The sequence below is a fragment of the Myotis daubentonii genome, chromosome 1 (genome assembly GCF_963259705.1).
Source record: "Myotis daubentonii chromosome 1, mMyoDau2.1, whole genome shotgun sequence".
NCBI lineage: Eukaryota > Metazoa > Chordata > Mammalia > Chiroptera > Vespertilionidae > Myotis > Myotis daubentonii.
In genome coordinates this window covers 74,173,650-74,195,523 of record NC_081840.1, presented here as the reverse complement: position 1 = coordinate 74,195,523, position 21,874 = coordinate 74,173,650, and the positions used below count along the sequence as shown (strand labels likewise).

Sequence of the window (21,874 nt, the reverse complement as noted above, 5' to 3'; positions counted from 1 at the left end):
AAAGAGAAACATCAATGATGAGAGAGAACCATTGATTGGCTGCCTCCTGCGCCCTTCCCCCTCCCCGGCTCCCCCTACTGGGAATGAAGCCAGCAATGCAGACCGGATTCAAAATGGAGCCTCCATAGGTGGGCGCTCAACCACTGAGCCACGCTGGCTGGGCTGTTCAATAATTTTTAAAATGTTTTTATTGTTTTAATGTTTTTGTTGGCACTATTGCAGATGCCTCCATTTTTCCCCTCCCCCCTTGGCCCACCTCCATCCAGTTCCCGCTCCTCCCCGCCCCCCCCGCCCCCCCACCCCCCCCCCCTTAGTCCTCACCACAATATTTATTGTCTGTGTCCATGTGCTATTCATATATGTGTAGGGGTGTTTTTTTTCATTTTTGTTGACAGTATTATAGAAGTCCCCTATTTTTAGTCCTCTTTCTGCTGCATCCAGCCCCTGCCCCACTCGAGGCCTTCACCACGCTGTTGGTTCTAAAGTAAAAGTATGCAAAACCGCAAACAGCAGTCTACCTCGCACTCCTTTCTTCTGGAACCCAAGTACTTTGTCTTAAAGCAAACCAGTATTATGTTTATTGTGAATCCTTGCAGAGATATTTTATGCACTACAAGTAAATGTATCTGTATCATTACATTTATATTCTTTTTTTTTTTTTCATGACGACGCAAGTCAGATATTTTAATGTAAAGTTTTTCAGGAACGCATATGTCAGGCGTTGAATTAAATTGAGCATCGTTGAAAGACTATTTTAGAAAAAAAGCTAAAACAGAAACAGGACGTTACATAGATTGCTGCTTCTTTTCCAAACACTTCTCAATATCATCAAGCACTCGAACGGCAACCTTTGAAATTCACGTCCCAGGACCAAGTGCTTTGGAAACACCAACTTCAATCAAAAATTCATTACCCTGTGGTTGTATCACCCTTTCACACATGACTATATTCCTTTTTTTAAAAAGAGCTTTCAGGTTTTATATATTATAAAAGTAATATATATTCCAATACTCTTGCGATTATAAGTAATACTGCAACGGCCATCTTTGTTATGTTATCTGAGTTCCACTTTTCATTTCTTTAAACCAGAGCCCTATAAGAGAATTTCTAGTTCTTTAAAATATTCAAAATACCCCTAGGAAGTAGATCTTATTATCCTATTATTAGTTACTCACCACTATAAGAAAGAGCCCTGAATTCGTGGTAGAGGCCCGAGTTTGAATCTTGGTTCGACCACTAAAGCGTACTCCACCAGTTTCATAAGATAACTGCACGCTCTCCTTGCTGTACATTGAATACCCATCATGCACTCTTACCGCCAATACTTTAAGATAGGGCTGGGGGAACCGGAGATAAAAGAGGGGAGGAAAGAAATCTTTCTTTCTTCTCTAAGGTAAAGGGGCTCTGAATCCTGGCGCCATTTGTTTTCCCAGGCACTAGAAACCCACTGCCCATGAAATGGGTGTATATTTTTTGATAAAGAAAGGATTATATTCAATAATGTTCATCCCAAATCTGTCCCTACCCCCCTGTTAACGTCTAGAAATGTCTGGCACACAACTGGGCACATTTCACGTGTTCGAAAAAAACCCTACAAGGTTGCAAAATGGTCGCCAATGGCTGCAAGGTTGCAACTTGGTTGCAACTGGGCCGAGCCCTGTGCACTAGTGCGCCGCCTTCTGCCCCATGGAGAAAGGCGCGCAATTGACTACATTTCCCGGCATGCCTTGAGAGCGATTTCCGGCTATACCGGAAGAAAGTTGGCGACCGCGTGAGGCCCTCCGTAGACCGAGAAGTGCAGACGGAATTGGAACCTCCTGCTTCAGCGAGATCATGTTTCTCCAGTATTACCTCAATGAACAGGGAGACCGGGTCTATACCCTGAAGGTGAGGAGAGGGAACAGATGTACATGGGTTTGGTGAGAATTGTAGGTGGGAGGAGGGGTTGAGATTAGCCACCGAGTTGCCTAGCTGGGTGAGGGGAACTAGCCAGCCCAGAAGCCTGGCGTGGTGGAAGCTGGGGTGTAGGACTGCTTGTTGTGACCACTCGCGCGCCCTGTCTTCCTGTTGACTCTGTTTCGCGGGTCCCTTTCCCTATCCCAACCTCCACGTCTCTTACGATGCGGGTGATTGCGTTTTCTCATCACTCCTGTCCTGAGATTATGTCCTCTCTTTTCTTCCTCGAGCAGAAGTTTGATCCTATTGGACAACAGACCTGCTCGGCCCATCCTGCTCGGTTCTCCCCAGACGACAAGTACTCTCGACACCGAGTCACCATCAAGAAACGTTTCAAGGTGCTGATGACCCAGCAGCCGCGCCCTGTCCTGTGAAGGTCCCTTCAATTTCATGTCTCTCCTGCCACCGGCGACCCCTCTGAGACTTTTCCGAAACCGAGCTTTTCAGTCTGTGAGCCTTGAGGTCTTCTTACCACCCTTGCTCTTTGGAATCGGTGTCGTCATTACCTTAGATCATGCTTGTGGGAAGCAATCATGGTAGCACCCCCTCCCCCCCCGCCCTTTAAGAAAACAAGTTTGAGTCTACTTTTCGTGTTTTGATGGCCACGTTATTAAAATGATTTGAAAGAGCTCTTATTTTGCATGTGTGGGGGGAAAAAGAGTGGTTTAAAAATAAAAACACGAGGAAGGTGAGAGGGAAGAGCAACCCAGGGGCACACTTGGAAGAAAATCTTAAAAACTGCTGTAGCTGGAGTAGTGCTGTACTGTTAGTGATAGGAGGGTGTTGGGGAAGGGAAGGTTGAGAAAGACTCACATAATTGTCGGCATTCACTGAACAATACCCCTGGGGTCATGTAAGTAATTTCTTGCCCCTTGAAATGACATTTTGACTCAAAATGGAAGAGTTGCTTGACAGGTAATATCCATATTGTAGAGGGAAGGCAGTGTATTGGAAGTCAGGAGACCAGGATTTTCCTCTCTTTGTATAACTTTAAGAAAGTCACTTAACCTGTTTAGTCCCATTTTTCTCATCATTCCTAAGTTCTCTTCCAACTCTAAAATGATTTGGATCAGTGGTGGACCTTAATTTACCTACAGTGTTCTCTAACCGTTGTGAATATTTATGCATATTTACTGCCCCTCTGGTAATATTCCCAGGCTTTTAGTTCTCTTCAAGGAATTGCCCTCTTACAGTAGACACCTAATTTTATATTCTCTCTGGCAGCTGGCTGCTATGTGGAACTACATATATCTTAATTTAAAAGATGAGATACAAGAGATTCAAGCGGAGATTTTGTTTTCAAGCTACTGTTCGGGGTTAATAACAAAAATACTGGGTGAGTTTTGGAGCAGCTGTCATGGAGCAACCATGAAATTTTAATTCAATTACTTTATATTAAAGGAAAGATAAGACAAAATATTGAATATGGGTATTCAAAAAATGCTAGCTTGTTTTTTTTGTCTATCTCTCTTTGTCAAGTTAATCCTCTTATTTCCCAGTCTTCTCATTTGTGGCTTTTGACATTAGATTTGAATGTTTGCTTAATGCCACAGATTAAAAAATTGTTTTGTGGAGATTGTGTGCTAATTACACATTATTTTTTTATTGCATCAAAATTTTAGACTCCAGAAGCACATGTAACTTAAATCAGTGCAAGTCTGATTTATTTAAAATTGGCCCTGAAATGGCATAGATATGCTTCTCTTGAAATCTGAAATCTGAGCATCCCAGCAGAAAAATTCAGGATAATGGTTGACTGATGAGAGAAAAACTGTCTAAACTTGGGTCAAAGTTAATGGAAGACATGATTTTCAAATCAATTACTTTAACTTACAGGAATAATGAAATACTTGTTTCCTGCTAAACAATTTTTTCTTAGTCTGTTCACTTACAGGGTTCTTGGCTATAGATCTGACGGATTTTAAAGAGGTATCCTGTCCTGTTAAGGGAATAATGATTGAAGAAATATTAAAATTATGCAAATGGATAGGAAAAAGATCTGCTATGGAAGTTTCTTAAGCACCTGTCAGTTAGTGAAATCTCCCATTTTTTGAATGTTGACTGTAATTGTATCTTTATAATTTACCCATACCTCTCCCCCCATGCTATGTTCTGTGTAGACGGAACTGAAAAGACTTTGACCTGGCAATATTTTGAATTGAAGTAGAATAGAAAGGCACACTGGTTTGACTATACCAAGGACTTTTTCCTTAAGACATCTTCTAGGTATTAACATCTGAGATGTGCTCAGAAATACATGAGTCTTAAAAGGTTTAGTATATTGGTATTAGGCAGTGTTTACATATATAATAAGTGAATGAAAATACTCTGTGGTATAAGACAAAATTTGATGTTGCAGAACTCCAACAGCTCAAGTCCCTGAGATTTGAATGAACAGCAGACCTGCCTGAGAAAAAACTAATCCTTCAGGGAGATCAATTTCTTGCTTCTTCAAGTTAAAATCAATAGGCACAAGCTTTATAAAAGCATCCAGCTTTGAGGAGATTTACATTTCAAATGGGAATTGTTTCTCATTTTGTTACCTGGGTTTTTTTAGTTAGACTTTGGACCTTGTCATTTGATAAAGGAGAATTTCCTGGCTCAGGTCTTACAGTTCTGATCTGTTGCTAAGGATGATGCTTAAACATTTCCACGTGTGTAGAGCAAGGGCCCAGGCAAAGCCAGGGCCCCAGATTGTTAAATTTAAATGTCTTGATCAAAGCTACAAGAAATAACTTTCAAACAAAACATTGATGAGCCAAAATATATTGAACATCTCTATTCATGCATTAAATAAACAAGCGAAGAACAACATTCTGGTGGCAATAGTAGGGAAACACTAGAAATGGGATCAAGGGAAAGTATTTTCTTGAGGTCTAAAATAAAGATGTTTTTGTTAATGGAATATTCAATCTGACTAGAAAGTGAATATAGCATTTTTTTCAACTTTATTGAGGTATAGTTGACAAACTACATATTTAATATGTACAACATGAGTTAATAGCTGTATACATTGTGAAAGACAGCATAAAGTACAGGAAAAGGGGGGAATATGTAACAGTGCATAAATTTGAGCATACAATGCAGTGATTTTCAACCTTTTTAAAAAATATTTTTACTGATTTCAGAGGAAGGGAGAGGGAGAGAGAAACAGCAATGATGAGAGAGAATCAACTGCCTCCTGCACGCCCCACACTGGGGATCGAACCTGGAACCCAGGCATGTGTCCTAACCGGAATTGAACTGTGACCTTCTGGTACATAGGTCGATGCTCAACCACTGAGGCACACCGGTTGGGCTCAACCTTTTTAATCTCATGGGACACATGTAAAATAATTACTAAAATTCTGTGGCACACCAAAAAAATATATTTTTTGCCAATCTGACCAAAAAAGGTTAATCTTGATACATTCACACCTGATAACTGTTGTAATTTTTTTATTTGACAATCTAAGGGAAAAGAGGTAAGTGCCCTAACTAAATAGTAAGATATTGGAGGTTTTAAAAATTCTTGCAGCACACCAGTTGAAAATCACTGACACAATGCTTTAGAATGGACTTATACATAAAAATTCCATTAAGGGAAGGGTCATACCTGCCTATATGGTATTGGGAGGTATGTGATTTAAAATAATTTTAAAAATCATGGTCCAAGCTGGTTTGGTCCAGTGAATAGAGCATGGGCTCTAGTCAAGGACACTTGCCTCAGTTGCAGGCAGGGTTCTGTGGCCTGTGTGGGAGGCAACCAATCCATGTGTCTCTCACATCAATGATTCTCTTCCCTCCCCTCCACTCCAAAAATCAATGGAAAAATATCCTCCGGTTAGGATTAACCAAAAAATCATGAATTTTCAGGGACCCTGTTATTAAAGAGGGGGTATTTGAGGCCCTGAGGACAAGGGGCAGGACCTACTCCCTGAGATTCCTCCAGAATGGGTAGGGGCAAGAAAGCAGGACTAAGAAGGAAAAGGGTTTGTTTTCTGGAGCGCAGGTAGCTCAGGTCCAGACATCCAATTACAATTCCCGTCGTGCCCAGGGCCTCCGACGTGGCCCCGCCCCTCGCCCCGGTCCCGCTGTCACTCCAGCGAGCGCGCGCATGCGCGCAAGCAGCACAGTCCCTGGCGGCCGCAGTGGCTGGGCGGGGCTCCGGGCACCGGCGGGGACGGTTCCACCCTTCGACCGGCTTCTCTTAGGACAGTTAACCTCGAATGAGGAACAAGCGGGGAGGGAAGGGAGGGGCTGCGGCGGCGTTAGCACAGCCCGCCGAACCCGGGGCCGGGAGCGGCGAGGTCACGTAACCGCTGCTCTGGCGACCGGCCGGCCCTCCTGGCAGCCCGAGCCCGCCTGGCCGCGCTGCGGCTCCGAAACAGTTACCGGCTCGTAAACAACAGCTGCGCGCGCACCCGCATCAGCTGGCGCCGGGATCCCACACCTGCGACCTCCGCGCGTCATCGCCGCCCCCTCCTGCACTGCCAGCCAGGACCAGCCTTCGAGGCTGTCTCCTCTTTTGCTAGGACTCGACCTGCGCCAGGGACCTGGTAGGGGCGAAAGCGTCTCCTGGCGAAGGGTTGGCCTGTCCTGTCACACGCAGGAGAAACGTAGCGAACGGACCTTGGGCTCGATGGACTAGCAGCGACTGGCCACGACCCTGAGCTGCCGTCCGAGGTGTCCGCTAGCTTCTCTTCCCACATCCCAGGGACCTTTCTGCCAGAAGAGCGGGTGGGCCGCCCCCGCAGACCTCTGAGAGGCAGGAATCCGCTCTGCCCCAGCATCCTCCTCTGCTCACCCTTCTCTCCGCATTCTCCTCCGTCCTCGTGTGGGATATCTTTCCCGTTATGCATGCGCACCTCTCCCACCAGACCCAACTGGATTATCGGCCTCAAAAACCTCGGGTGGCTCTACTGCACACACCTCCTCCCAGCCAGACCTGTGGGGTATTCACCTGATAGACAACAGGTGGCCCGTACCGTTTTTTTCAATCTCTCTGCTGTATCTGCATCATCAGGGTGGACCTGTGTGCACTTGGCTCAACTAAATCCGTGAGACATTTACCAGATAAAGGACTAACAACCTTGGCCGACACCTGGGGGTCGGAGGAAGCAAGGCTTCGCCTGCTTCTCTCAGATCATGGCACTGAGCCCGCAGCCCTGGATCAGGAGACATAGCTAGCTAGCTCTTCATTCTGAAGGAACGAAGTTACACGAGATTGGCATCGTTTTGTCTTTTTTTTTTCTTAAATATTTTTCAGCTACTCGTAGTGCACTTTCTAGGACAGTCTGCTTGAATTCTGAGTATAAAGATTCTTATTTGGGGCTCTGTGTGATGTAAATCAAGGTAATTGGTGTGGTGTGTGTTTTTTTTTTAAGTTATCCTATTTTTGCCATCAAAAGCAGCTAGCGTTGGAGGAAGGATTTTGCGGGTTTTTCCCTTGTGCCCTTTTAAAGGAAAAGAAAAAGAAAAATGCATCCTCCAGAAACCACCACCAAGATGGCTTCAGTTCGGTTCATGGTGACACCAACAAAGATTGATGATATTCCAGGTTTGTCAGACACCAGCCCAGACCTCAGCTCCAGATCCAGTTCCCGAGTAAGATTTAGCTCCCGGGAGAGTATGCCTGAAACGAGCCGTAGTGAGCCTATGAGTGAGATGTCTGGAGCCACCACTTCACTGGCAACTTTGGCACAGGATCCAGCCAGTGACCGGACTTCTAACCCCCAGGATGTTACTGAGGGTAAGTGGAAACCCAGATGACAGGATTCTTCCTTCATTGGTTTACTTACCAAGGGTGACTCTTCTGAGAGACCGTTTTTCTGTTATGCACACAGTAATCAGGAACCAAGGTACCTCTTTTGGAGATGCTTAGGAGCCCTTTGAAATAATGGGTAGCATGGTGGTTCTATGCAGTAGTAATTTGGTATGTGGAAGGTGTGTGGCAAGAAGAAAAGTATTGTATATTTTTTACTTCCTAATTTTTGTCTCCTTAGCATTGAAATGGGTATTTTGGTTAAGGGCGAAGGGCACAGAATTTAATACTTTTTCAGCACAGAGAATCCTAAGTTGTGAAATTTAGTGGAGAGCTAGCTTTGGGGCTCTAACTTTTACAGTCTGCTTTTAAGGCCATTTACAAGGAGTAGTTATTGATCATATATTAGTTATTGGCTTTTCTACAAAGACCTGATATTGTATCACAAAATTCTTTTTTTTTAAATTATAATTTACAGAAACAGTAGTTCAAGTAGCTAAGCTTACTCAGCTGAGGCTGAGTAGACCTAGTGTGCTATCCTTTTGAATAGAGAAATTCTAAAGAGGTTTGTAGGGGCTGATTCCCACGTAATGTTTTCACTTTGAACTTTAAATGGAATGTATTGAGTATTGAACCTTTGTAGCCAGGAAGTAGCACACAAGCCTCTTCTGACTTAGATTGACCACTGAAGACTTTAAGCTTCCTGAGCCCATCAGTTTGTGTTGGCTAGCTTGGACCTTTTCATTGGATTTAGTGAGAGAGGTGATGAAGAGAGAAATGAATGAAAAGATCATAACATTTTTTGAGAACTGCTGTACTGCTTCATATATTTAGAACTGCGCTGCTTCATATATTTAGTTTTATATTCTTTATATATTTAGTTCTGTATTCTAACTGTAGATATGTTTGGTAGTGAAAATTTCTTGTAAGAATCTTAGACTGTCAATGATGACAACCCTTAATCTTGAAGTGAGGTGATGACTTAAAAAAAAAAAAAAGAATCTTAGACTCTGAAAATGATATTCTACCCAAATTTAGAAACTATGGCTTCAACCATTGACTTTTGAAAGTGAGGTTGACTTACCATTTTCTAGTGTCAGGAAATACTGTTCCTCCTAACCCAAGGGGTGCAGGAAACAGAATAATTTTAGTTCCTTATTTCTGTTTGTATTTTTCAGTGTCTGTAGAGAAGGTAGATTTGGTAGTTTATAGTCCTAGAATTCACTTATCTTCACTAATCATTTATTTAATGGAGATATTACAGGCTGGTTTTTGGACTTAACTATTTTCGACTTGACAAACTGTACACTGTTTACACATTAGTGCATTAAAATTACATTATAAAATAAAAAATGATTTCCTTTCTTTCAAATTGACTCTAAATTATAGTTTTAGTTATTTACATACTCTATTGAGGTTGTAAAAATACCAGATAAAGACTATATCGGTGTTAATTTTTTTATTGCTGTAATTGTCATTAGGTAATTTATAGTTAAATGTTTTTAGACTTGTGGCTTATATGATATGGAATTGCATTTTATTTTGTTTTAAAGTGGGTTTGTTTCTGTAATGTGTTAGCTTTTCAGAACAGGTTTCTTGTCCAGGCCAGTATCTTACCTATAAGCATTCTTTACAGTCCAGAGTGGTATCATTTTATACTATAAGAGGAAAACTTGGATTTCACCTATGTCTAGGTGAAATCTATGTTGTTTAGGTGGGTACAGAAGTTAAAGCTTGACTCTATATCTAGCATATTTCTTAATGTTTAAATATTCTCTGGTACCAGATGAAAGGGAAATTAACTGTCCAGCCATTGGATCACACATTGCCCCATATTCTGAGGAAACTAGTTTCCTACTTTCCCAATGACCTACTTTTTCTCTTTTAAAATTTTTATTCTTATGATGACTATCATCCTTTGATATATTTTTCTCACCATTAAAGGGAACTGGTTAGAAATATAATTATTTCACCTTTGGCTTTCTAATCTCTTGTTAGACATAGGTCTTCAAAGAATGTTGTCAAGAAAATCAAGGACATATATAAACTACATTTTTTCTCTGAGCTGGAGTTAGTATAGGAAAACTAATTATTTTCTACAGTTAACTCTATTGTTTATTAATTTCCGAGAGTAAGGGAGCTGGAGAGAGAGAAACATCAATGATGAGAGGAAATCATTGATTGGCTGCTTCCTGCACACCCCCTCATAGGGATGGAGCCCACTTGTGCCCTTGACAGGAATCGAACCCGGGACCCTTCAGTCCAAAGGCTGATGCTCTATCCACTGAGCCAAACCAGCTAGGGCCAATTAACTCTATTTTTAAGCTCCTAGTGTATTTCAGAATTGTGTTTGCTATTTTAATATTTAGAATTTTGTTGTGTATACACACACACATATAATTTTTGCCCTTTCTACACATCCTTCTATGGTTGTAATATTGTTATGATTCTCAATCCTTTCCCCACAATCCTCAGGCCTCCCATGTTTCTTATTGTAGAGAAGCTTGCCACCCTATGTTTGTTTTCTTATTACATATCTTTTACTCACATTACATTGCATAACCAAGGCAGGGGTGACGTATGAAGTTTTAAATACTTAGTTCTGTATTTTAACTTTTTCTACTGCTGGCCTTTTGAAAGTAGGTAATTATCTTTTTTGCTATCAAAGTATTTATTATTCTCCTTTCATTGTGTCAGGGTTCATTAGAAGTTATGGGACTGTCCTATAAATAAAATCAAGACTCTTAGCACTGTATTTGCTTATGCCTAAAGAATGTCTTAAAGATACAGAAGGAACTATTGAGAATGGATATCTCAACAGATGCTAACAGACTGGAGGAATTTGAAAATAGAGTGGAGAGTGGGAATTTTTCTTTCAACAATTTAGAAGGACATGTATAGTTTTTTATATTAAGAGTGTATCACTTTTATAATAAAACTAGAGGCCCAGTACACAAAAATTTGTATACTTGGGGGGGTCCCTCAGTCTGGCCTGTGCGCTCTCACAGTCTGGGACCCCTCGGGTGATGTCCACCTGCTGGCTTAGGCCCGCTCCCTGGGGGGATTGGGCCTAAGCTGGCAGTCAGACATCCCCCTGGCAGCCCGGGAGCCCTCAGGGGATGTCCACTTGCCAGTGGGGAGCAGACCTAAGCTGCATTCGGACATCCTTAGCGTTGCTGAGGAGGCAGGAGAGACTCCCACCACCACCCCTGTACTGGCAGCCGTCAGCCTGGCTTGTGGCTGAGCAGAGCTCCCCATGTGGGAGTGCACTGACCACCAGGGGGCAGCTCCTGCATTGAGCATCTGCCCCCTGGTGGTCAGTGTGTGTCATAGTGACCAGTCATTCCCAGTCGTTCTGCTGTTAGGGTCAGTTTGCATATTACCCTTTTATTATATAGGATAGAGGCCAGGTGCACTGGTGGGGGCCGGCTGGTTTGCCCTGAAGGGTTTCCCGGATAAGGGTGGGGGTCCCGCTGGGGTGCCTGGCCAGCCAGGGTGAGGGGCTGAGGGCCATTTTCAGACTGGCCACACCCCCTTCAGTGTGGGGATCCCCATTAGGGTGCCTGGCCAGCCTGCGTGAGGGGCTGAGGGCTGTTGCAGGCTGGCCACACCCCCTTCAGGGTGGAGGTCCCCGCTGGGGTGCCTGGCCAGTCTGTGTGAGGGGTTGATGGCTGTTTGCAGGCTGGCCACAGCCCCTTCAGGGTGGGGGGCTCCCGCTGGGGTGCCTGGCCAGCCTGGGTGAGGGGCTGAGGGCCATTTTCAGGCTGGCCACACCCTCTTCAGGATGGCAGTTCCAGTGTTAACATGATACGTTGTGCAGCCTTGGAAGGAGGTTTCTGAAGTGGAGTAGGCTTAAAAGCCAGTTGAGTCAAAGAGCTCCATGTATTTCAGCTGAGACTGGCTGTTACCAAGGTTTTATGTAGCGGTGTTAGGTGGTAGAGATGCAAAAATAATTAAGGTATCTCCCTCCTTCAAGATTCACCCTCTCTGAAACCTTTTCAGATTCATCCCCATACCCAGATAGAATAGAACTAATCTATTTCTTTAAGTTCCTATATTCCTTATACATATTATTATTATATAGCAACACCTATTTCACTTAATTTTGTTTTGTTTACATGTTACCTTTCTTAGGCTGACGGTTCTTTTAAGGACAGAGACAAAAGTTGTTTTGGTGTCTTCAGCACCTAGAATAATGGTGATGCCACATAAATACATACTAAATTGAAGCTATAGAGTTAAAAAAAAAGGGATGCATTTTACTGTTTTCTGTGGTGTTATGTATATTTGAAAACATCTATAATAAAAACTTTAAAAATATTGAGCTGCAATTAGGTGCTTTAATAGATAAGGCTTTCGTTTATAGGAGTTTGTCATAGAATGCTCTAGATACTTTGATTAAATGCCAGTGATTGGTAAAGTGGTGCTTCAACTTCTTCTCTTTTATCTTGAGTGGTCTCTTCTTTGTCCTCACTAATTCTTCCTACCAAGGGCTTCATTCTTTTCCTCTCAGTGGCATGTTCTTAATTCCAGATTCTCATAAGCTTTGTTTTGATATTACCTGTACTGGAATAGAAAAGAAGGAAGGAGACACTCTTGGGGATCTGGGGACCTCATAAAAGTCATGCTTTCCCATTTTAATTAAGGCTATTAGAAAAAGGGGAATGTTTCGAATGCTGACTTTTAAGGCAATTTCTAATGACCTATGAGGATGACATTATGCTGTAAACTTTTGGATAGTGGATTTTGTTTGCCTAATAAATACTTGTGGACTAGCAAGACCCTTGTGCAAATTCTAAAAAGGCACCCCTTCCAAACTTCATTGGAGAAGGGCAAATTGGATTTCAGCCCACGGCCTGCAGCCCCCTATACTTTTGGCCTGTCACAATCTGCACAGCTGCACATGGTGGCCTTGTTAACTCAGAATAATGTAAATTATGTTTTAAGTTCTTGGTGATGTGTTTTATAACAGTAGGTATGAAAGTTTGGAGAGCTATATTGTAGGAATTATTAAATCATTTTATTTTGTGAATGGGTAAAACAAATGCAATATTTTAATAAAGTGTTATGAGTAAACTAGAGGCCCAATGCACGAAGATTCATGCAAGAATGGGCCTTCCGCCGAAACCGGTTTGGCTCAGTGGATGGAGCGTTGGCCTGCGGACTGGAGGGTCCCGGGTTCGATTCCGGTCAAGGGCATGTGCCTGGGTTGCGGGCATATCCCCAGTAGGAGATGTGCAAGAGGCAGCTGATCGATGTTTCTCTCTCATCGATGTTTCTAACTCTCTATCTCTCTCCCTTCCTCTCTGTAAAAAATCAATAAAATATATAAAAAAAAAAAAAAAAAAAAAAAAAAGAATGGGCCTTCCTTCCCTTGGCTGCGGCACCGCCTTCGCTCCGGCCAGAGCCGCCTTTCCGCCTTCCCATGCTGCCCAGAGACCGAGAGCGGCTAGGGCAGTGTAGAATGCCTCCATCGCATCCCTCCCCACCCCCTGGCTGCTCGGCTCCTGTGTATGCAAATTAACCCACCATCTTTGTTGGGTTAATTTGCATACTCCTGATTTGCTGGTGGGCATTGCAAAGGTACGGTCAATTTGCATCTTTCTCTTTTATTAGTGTAGATAGCAAAACAAGATATTTCCATTAAAACCCTAGGATTCATGCTGCTCTATTTTTTAGAATCCCAGCAATTAAATATGAAGATATGAACACAGAACTTCAGAACATACAATACATACACACACAGCACTTTGCTTTAACTGTGGAAGTTCAGTAGTTGATAAATAGCAAATATTACAGTATTTGCTCAATTCTACAATGTTCATTTGTCATATTTTAAACATTTCTAATATTCAGATACATTTTACTTTTGAAGGATTTTAAACCACCATTAAATCATTGGAGGAATTTAGAGTTAACAAAATTTCCTAATCAAGACAATATTGTATGTAAGTTATTCTGAGAGTCTATGCAAAACCTTTGGCTGTCTTAACTGAAAAAATGTAAGGGCTAAGCTTTTAAATTTTTTTTTCCTTCTAAAATGGATTTTTTTGTAGTTGAAAAGAACAGATATGGAAAAAAAAAAGCCTATGTTAAGTTATAAGGAAATGACAAATATGTTTATGTCTTAATTCTGACTTTGGGTTATTGTTTTTTCTTTTTAAAATTTTCTGTTATTTTAGCTCAGAGCTGGGTTTCAGTCTCCGGTTTCCTTGCTAAATTAATCAGTGTCAACTTCTGCTTTGCATTTTTATTACTGCATTGCTAAGCCTCATTACATTTTTAATGGCTTTGAGAAATTCATGCAAGGTACTCACTTGATAGCATTCATCTGTTTACAGTTGGAGCCATTTGGTAGGTAGTTTTTTGTTGTTTTTTAAATATATTTTATTGATTTTTTACAGAGAGGAAGGGAGAGAGAGAGAGAGTTAGAAACATCGATGAGAGAGAAACATCGATCAGCTGCCTCCTGGAAACCCTCCACTGGGGATGTGCCCGCAACCAAGGCACATGCCCTTGACTGGAATCGAACCTGGGACCCTTGAGTCCGCAGTCCGACGCTCTATCCACTGAGCCAAACCAGTCAGGGTGGTAGGTAGTTTTAATTTTCAGGAAAGTGGCACCTGAATTTCCTTCATTTTACTGGCTGAGTCTGCTTTTACTTTGGGGTAAGGCTATTCATTTTTTATATTGCTAGTTTTAAAAAAGAAAACACTAATAGTTAAACATTCTTATATACATGTGTATGTTTTCATTTTGCAAATCTATGAGAAATTGAATTCAACTGAAATTTTTTTTTTAAATATATTTTATTGATTTTTTACAGAGAGGAAGGGAGAGAGACAGAGAGTTAGAAACATCGATGAGAGAGAAACATCGATCAGCTGCCTCCTGCACATCCCCCACTGGGGAAGTGCGCGCAACCCAGGTACATGCCCTTGACCGGAATCGAACCTGGGACCTTTCAGTCCGCAGGCAGACGCTCTATCCACTGAGCCAAACCGGTTTCGGCTGAATTCAACTGAAATTTATCTCTATTCTATTTTGAGAGTGTTAGCTCCTAGCTTTTAAAAAAATATCTAGAAATAATACTTCTTTTCAAAGCTGGTTAATTTACATCCTAAAATGCATGTAAAAATTATGTTTTGTTGATTTATTTTTTCTAGTTTAGCAGTATGCTAGTTCCAAAAATAATTTAATAACTAGTAGGAAATAGAAAGCGTTCTTTCCTGACTATCAGATGAATTATTTCCTTTCCTAAAAATCATCAGTTTTGATTTTTTTTATTAAAAAAAAAAGTAATTTTCTTCTAAGGTAAGATGGGACTACTTATCCAGGAGAAAACTGAAGCTGATATGGTTAAATAAGAAAAATGTGTGTGATTCTGATACATTGTTCTTGTCATTACACTTTCTCTACTATACTAACAATGGTTGGCTCTGTTGAAATATTTATTAGGCTTCAGTTGTACATTACAGAAGAGGAAGCATAAAAGAAATGCAATTTTTATGTTTTGTGTACATTTTTGCAATTACTTTGTCTGGCATTGGGGGCATTAAAGGAAATAATGGGGCGAAGTTAATAAAAATGACGTTTCCCAAATAACTTAAGGTTCTACATTCCTAAAAGAAAATCTGTTCAAACAATGTGTACTTTACTGTTGTTGTTGTTTTAACACAAATGATGTGCAAATACCGGGGCAGTGTAGTAGTGCTGAATTACCTGAACAGTTATTGATTTAGTTAGTTGCATTAGTCCGTCTGTCCTAAAATTAATGAATATTTGTATTTTGGCTCAAATACAAATCCATTTTGAAATGTTTTGTTGCAGGGGAGGGAGAAAGTAATAACTTATAAAGACACTTTTTCTATGAGATGAAAATTAACCAGGACATTTTGTTTTGAATTGTGTTTTCATTTCCTCTTTTGAAAATATGTTCTAAGTTTCGACAATATGTTGCTTAATATCTGCTTTTATTTTGTATACACTGCTTAAAGTGTTGACTAGAAGCTCATCTAGCAAGTATTTCACAATAAAAGAATGAAATGTCACACATCAGAAATGAAATAACTGCCAGTACTATCTCTTTGGTTGGTATTTCTTGGGTTCCATCATACCTGGACTGTAATGACATTACCAGCCGTGGGCAAACTACAGCCCGCGGGCCGGATCCGGCCTGTTTGAAATGAATAAAACTATTGAAAAAAAAGACCGTACCCTTTTATGTAATGATGTTTACTTTGAATTTATATTAGTTCACACAAACACTCCATCCATGCTTTTGTTCCGGCCCTCCGGTCCAGTTTAAGAACCCATTGTGGCCCTCGAGTCAAAAAGTTTGCCCACCCCTGCATTAGACTAATGAAAGAGATGGGCAGCCGTATATAGGGACTAACAATATTGTAAAGCAAAAAAAAAAAAAAAGCAACAGTGGAAACTGAGGGCTCAGAGTACTCAGATACTTTTGATAATGCCTTCTTCGTATTTGGGTCAGCAGCCAAAATGACTGCCTTAGCTATCAAATTAAAGTAGCTATCCATCAACCAACCTACTGCATTCTTTTCTCTAGTGAAGACTCACAAGTTTAGGTCCCTGAAGAAGTAACTGGGTAAGGTGATAGTATGTTGTGCTCTGAAGGTTCTTTCTATGCTTATAACGTATTTGTATGTATAGTCCTAGTTTTATATTGCCTTTTAGTATATTCCTTAATTGGATAATAAGATCTCGAGTTCCTTGAGAGTAGAAATAGAGTCTTGTTTGTCCTTTGCATTCCTCTTTCCTGGCACATGGTGGACACTCAAATATATTGAAGAATGCATGATTTCTTTTTTTATCTTTTTTTTTAATTAAATCTTTATTGTTCAGATTATTACATTTGTTTCTCCCCCCCCCATAACTCCCCTCCTTCTAGTTCCCACCCCACCCTCCGCCCTCACTCCTCACCCACTGTCCTCATCCATAGGTGCACGATTTTTGTCCAGTCTCTTCCCGCATCTCCCACACCCCTTTTCCCCCCAAGAATAGTCCGTCTATTCCCTTTCTATGTCCCTGATTCTATTATAATCAACAGTTCAAGGAATGCATGATTTCTTTAGCCTCAATAAAGCAGATTTTCCTGAAGTTTAATTTGGAGAACTCTTTGTCTTCCTTCTCTACAATATTATGAATCCATCAGAAAATAATGTGTTTTTTCTATGAACAGTATTCTCTTGCAGTGGTTAGCCCTCAAATGCATTATACAAAATTCATCACTGATGTCATTTTTTAAAAATTAATTTTCATAGACAGTCTTATGTAATTTTGAAATGTAGAAGGCATTTATTTTATTTTTTTAAAGGAAAATGTATTTCTTTTTTAAATGTGTTTTTATTGACTTTAGAGAGATAGAAGCATCAATGATAGGAGAGAATCACTGATCAGCTGCCTCTTGCACACCCCTTACTGGGGATCGAGCCTGCAACTCCAGGCATGTGCTTTGACTGACCAGGAATTGAACTATGACCTCCTGGTTCATGGGTCAGTGCTCAACCATTGAGCCACATTGGTGGGGCGAGATGTAGAAGTTTTAAGTCCTTGCTATCAATGGTAGGTGATCCTCACCAAAATAATTCTTTCTATAATTGTCTATATAGTAAGGTAAAATTTAGAATTTGTCACCATTTTGGTATTTTAAACTAATTACTGTTGCAGTATCTGAGGAAGAAGGGTTTGCTGAATATGGTAAATAAGGAAAATGTACTTTAAAGAATAAGAGCCAGCCCTAATTGGTTTGGCTCAGTGGATAGAGCGTCGGCCTGGGGACTGAAAGGTCCCAGGTTCGATTCCGGTCAAGGGCATGTACCTTGGTTGCGGGCACATCCCCAGTGGGGGGCGTGCAGGAGGCGGCTGGTCGATGTTTCTCTCTCATCGATGTTTCTAACTCTCTATCCCTCTCCCTTCCTCTCTGTAAAAATCAATAAAATATATTTAAAAAAAGAGAATAAGCCAGTATACTTTTCTGGCTCCAGTTATAGCTCTAAATTTAAATAATGAACTTCTCATTCTATTTTCGCTAAAATGTTTACAAGAGTCTCTAACATAGACCTATTCAGAGTGTAGTATGCAGACAGTACCGGCCCATGAGCTGTTTATTACCTGTCTGTAAGGCCATGAACTTAGAAATTGAGAGTTCATAAGGAACTTATATAGTAGTTTGATAATTTTATGTCTTTTGAACCTAATAAAAATTGAAACTTAAGTTTGTGTATTTTTATCTCCTTTTCTAGTAGTTTTCACTTTTATTCTTTTACAGAATTTTTAGCCCACAGTGAATATAGTTCTTCAACAGAGATAATCTGCAAAACACTGTTCTCAAGAAATGGTTCATAGCCTTTTATATGTTTGCCTAACCTGAATGATACCACATTCAAGGGGATGTGAGGTAGTGTTTGCCTACCGGTGGCCCTTTGAAGCATGAGTTATCAGAATGTGGTGGGGCAGTGGCTTAGTCTTTCATGCAAGTCTGATATTTTTCTTAAGAATCTCTACTCTAGCACATATTATCTCTTTCCTCTCTCCATGTAACTCCATATCTGAAGTTAGATATTTTTAAAGAAATTCAGATCTTTTACCTCTCAAACACATTTCTCTAAAATAGGACGAATTATTAGATTGACTAGTGTACCGGTGCATGGATTCATGCACATTGAAAGGAAATTAATTAGAAGAAATATTTTAAGCTATTCGCCCTTTCTCTATAATAGAAGTGTCAACCAAATTCACAGTCTACAATGACAGATCGAAACACACACGTGATTAGTGCCAGCTAGAGCTTTATATGTATGACTCATGCACAAGTCAACTTAGCCTTTTATATATATAGAATAAAATTGCTTAATTAGCCCTGCTTTCTGATTTAGCTAAATTTTTCCCAGCCCAGTGAAGCACCCCAACTTCTTTTTCAAGTAGTTGTCAGAAACACAGCAGTAAATATCAACACGAAGCAGGTTAGTATTGTAGATCACACAGGGAGAAGGAAGGGTAAAATATGTCACTGCAGCAGTGTTTGACTACATTGTGTGCAGTGAGAAAACTAAGTCATTTTCAAGTTCCACCAATTCTTTTCAGTTGGGTCAAATTTCTAAACTTTCTAAATCTCTGTTTTCCATCTAATGAAAATAAAATAGGATTCTATTGAGACTCTTATCTACCTACTGCAGGACTTCTGTGAGGGTAAATGAGATGAGGCACGTGAGAGTGCTTCACAAATATTTGGTTAAACTGTGAAATGTTTGCACCTGGCTATAAAGCAAGTTTTGTTCCTGGGCTGAAGAAACTCTAAGGAGGCTAGTCACTAGGGAGAGGAAGCCGGGCATTGCTACGTGACGTCATTACCCGGCGCCCACAGCAACCGTTTCTGGGCTGGACTGTAGACCACATTTTGTGTCATGGGGTCTTAGCAGCATTGGCTGCAATTTGGTGGGGTGTCACTCTGGGGTGGTGGTGGGGCCTGTGTCCCACTTGGGGGAAGCCGAGTATTGGTTTGTCAGCACCAGGTCTGTGGTGCTGTTTATTTTTAAACTAGGGGCCCGGTGCACGAAATTCGTGCACTGGGTGTGGGGCTGGGGGGAGTGTCCCTCAGCCCAGCCTGCCCCCTCTCACATACTGGGAGCCCTCAGGCGTTGACCCCCATCACCCTCCAATCGCAGGATCGGCCCCTTGCCCAGGCCTGACGCCTCTGGCCTAGGCGTCCGGCCCGGGCAGCGGGGACCCACAGCTGCAGCGGCCCCGCGATCGTGGGCTTCGCTTTAGGCCCAGGCAAGGGACCCCTAGCTCCCGGGACTGCCAGCTTCGACTGTGTCCAGCTCCCATCGCTGGCTCCACCCCTACTTCCTGCTATCACTGGCCAGGGCGGCAAAGGCGCCTGATTCTCTGATCATGGCTAGGGGGCAGGGCAAAGGCGGCCCCAGGGCCGCCTTTGCCCTGCCCCCAGCTCTTAGCTCCCCCCTGGGTTTCCGATCACTGTCAGTGGCAGGGGGCTTCTTCCTGCTTTCCCTTTCGCCTCCCTGCATTGTGCCTACATATGCAAATTAACCGCCATCTTGTTGGCAGTTAACTGCCAATCTTAGTTGGCAGTTAATTTGCATATAGCCCTGATTAGCCAATGAAAAGGGTAGCTCATACGCCAATTACCATTTTTCTCTTTTATTAGTGTTGATGGCCAGTGCGCACCACGGCAGCTCCTGCATTGAGCGTCTGCCCCCTGGTGGTTAGTGCGTGTCATGGATACTGGTTGGAGGGACACTTAGCCTTTTATATATATAGATGGGTAGTGCGCATCATGGCAGCTCCTGCGTTGAGTGTCTGCCCCCAGGTGGTCAGTGCATGTCAGCTTCCTGTCAGACGGACACTTAGCCTTTTATATATATAGACTAGAGGCCAGATGCACGAAGATTCGTGCAAGAATGGGCCTTCCTTCCCCTGGCTGCTGGCACTGCCTTCGCTCCGGCCCAGAGCTGCCTTTCCACCTTCCCATGCTGCCCAGAGGCCTGGAGCAGCTGGGGTGGTGCGGAACGCCTGTATTGTCACCATGGCGATGACGCAAGCATCCCGCCCCATCCCCGGCCACTCGGTGCCTGTGTATGCAAACTAACCCGCCATCTTTGTTGGGTTAATTTGCATACTCACCTCATGATTGGCAGGTGGGCGTCACGAAGGTACAGTCAGTTTGCATCTTTCTTTTTTATTAGTGTAGATTGTTTAAAAGATTTATAGAATAAAGAGTATGAAAAATTTACAAACGAGGATAAAACATTAACCTTTGTAGCTCAGAGTTCTTCATAAATTTACCTTGAGCAAGAAAATTATTCTGTGTAGTGAAAGGATTTTTAAAAATCTATTAACTACCATTATGTGCAAAGCCTTGTACTAGCTGCTGATGGGGAATAAGAATAGGGCACAAGTTGTGCAGGTAAAGGTTTAATTATAATCTCATTTGTAAGATATGTAAAAAAGTATAATATAGCCGAAGCCGGTTTGGCTCAGTGGATGGAGCGTCGGCCTGCGGACTGAAGGGTCCCGGGTTCGATTCCGGTCGAGGGCATGTACCTGGGTTGCGGGCACATCCCCAGTGGGAGATGTGCAGGGAGGCAGCTGATCGATGTTTCTAACTCTGTCTCTCTCCCCTCCTCTCTGTGAAAAATCAATAGAGTATATTTAAAAAAAAAAAGTATAATATAGTTAGTTTCTACTCATATTTATTTAGTTGCTAGCTAGTGGTTGCATTCAATAACAATGCCACCCTAAATATTTTGAAATAATATTAGAAGCAACTGCTTGGAAATAAATTCCACTTTCTTCACTATTTCTTGTAAAACACCATTTCTAATAAACCAAACACTGTAAGCACAAAACTATTAATATTAACTGGTTACAATTTTAAAGGGTAAGTGTATCTAGATGTCAATAGTGGGTAAAGCTCTCAGAATGGTGTCTTCAAACTATAGGAACTTAGGAGAGATTCATAAGACTTGAATCTGTTTCTATATCAAATCCATTATTGTTTGCTCAGCACTCCCACTGAACTTGTGTGTGTGTGTGTGTGTGTGTGTGCGCACGCTCACGTGTGTCTTAAGGTATTTGCATAAGACATTTGTCATATGAGGTGTGTGAGAGATGGAGAGAGAAGTCTGTGAAAAGGTGTGGACAGATAAGATGAATTAAGTCTACATTGTGTGTGCTCATGAATTCTAGTCTGTTCTATTTTATACATCTCCAGTTTTTTACTAGCATGCTGGTACCCTTGATCAAGCTTCAATTGCATTTTTTATTTAAAAAAAAGAATGTTACTGAACATGTTACTAAAATCTCAACATCATATCTACAAGACGCTCTCAAGAATGAACAGAATAGCCCTAACCGGTTTGGCTTAGTGGATAGAGCGTCGGCCTGCAGACTGAAGGGTCCCAGGTTCGATTCCGGTCTGGGGCATGTGCCTTGGTTGCGGGCACATCCCCAGTGGGGGGTGTGCAGGAGGCGACTGGTCGGTGTTTCTCTCTCATCGATGTTTCTGGCTCTCTGTTTCTCTCCCTTCCTCTCTGTAAAGGGAAATATCAATAAAATGTATTAAAAAAAAAAAAAAGAATGAACAGAATAACATTTGGTAAAATTCCTGCATTCAAAATGTATGTGGCTTTT

General features: G+C 41.7%; 2 protein-coding genes across 3 annotated transcripts in view; both read left to right on the top strand.

The window, feature by feature from the left end:
• The first annotated feature begins 1,754 nt into the window (after positions 1-1,754).
• NOP10 (NOP10 ribonucleoprotein) lies at positions 1,755-3,530 on the top strand. Its single transcript, XM_059705764.1, has 2 exons — positions 1,755-1,887; positions 2,190-3,530. The coding sequence occupies exons 1-2, from the start codon at positions 1,834-1,836 to the stop codon at positions 2,328-2,330; spliced, it is 195 nt and encodes a 64-aa protein (XP_059561747.1). The 5' UTR covers positions 1,755-1,833; the 3' UTR covers positions 2,331-3,530.
• Positions 3,531-6,151: 2,621 nt separating this feature from the next.
• The window catches only part of SLC12A6 (solute carrier family 12 member 6), a 93,036-nt gene continuing 77,313 nt past the window's right edge, over positions 6,152-21,874 (top strand). For both annotated transcript variants that reach the window (XM_059705706.1, XM_059705696.1), the window contains exon 1: positions 6,152-7,687. In XM_059705706.1, coding sequence (XP_059561689.1) covers positions 7,417-7,687 — 271 coding nt within the window. In that variant the 5' untranslated portion in view covers positions 6,152-7,416. The remainder of the gene's footprint in view (positions 7,688-21,874) is intronic.

Bases quoted from the DNA above. Each gene is read 5' to 3' on its own strand.
- NOP10 (XM_059705764.1), top strand. From the start codon at position 1,834: ATGTTTCTCCAGTATTACCTCAATGAACAGGGAGACCGGGTCTATACC. The intron at 1,888-2,189 runs GTGAGGAGAGGG...TTCCTCGAGCAG, and splicing joins ACCGGGTCTATACCCTGAAG to AAGTTTGATCCTATTGGACA.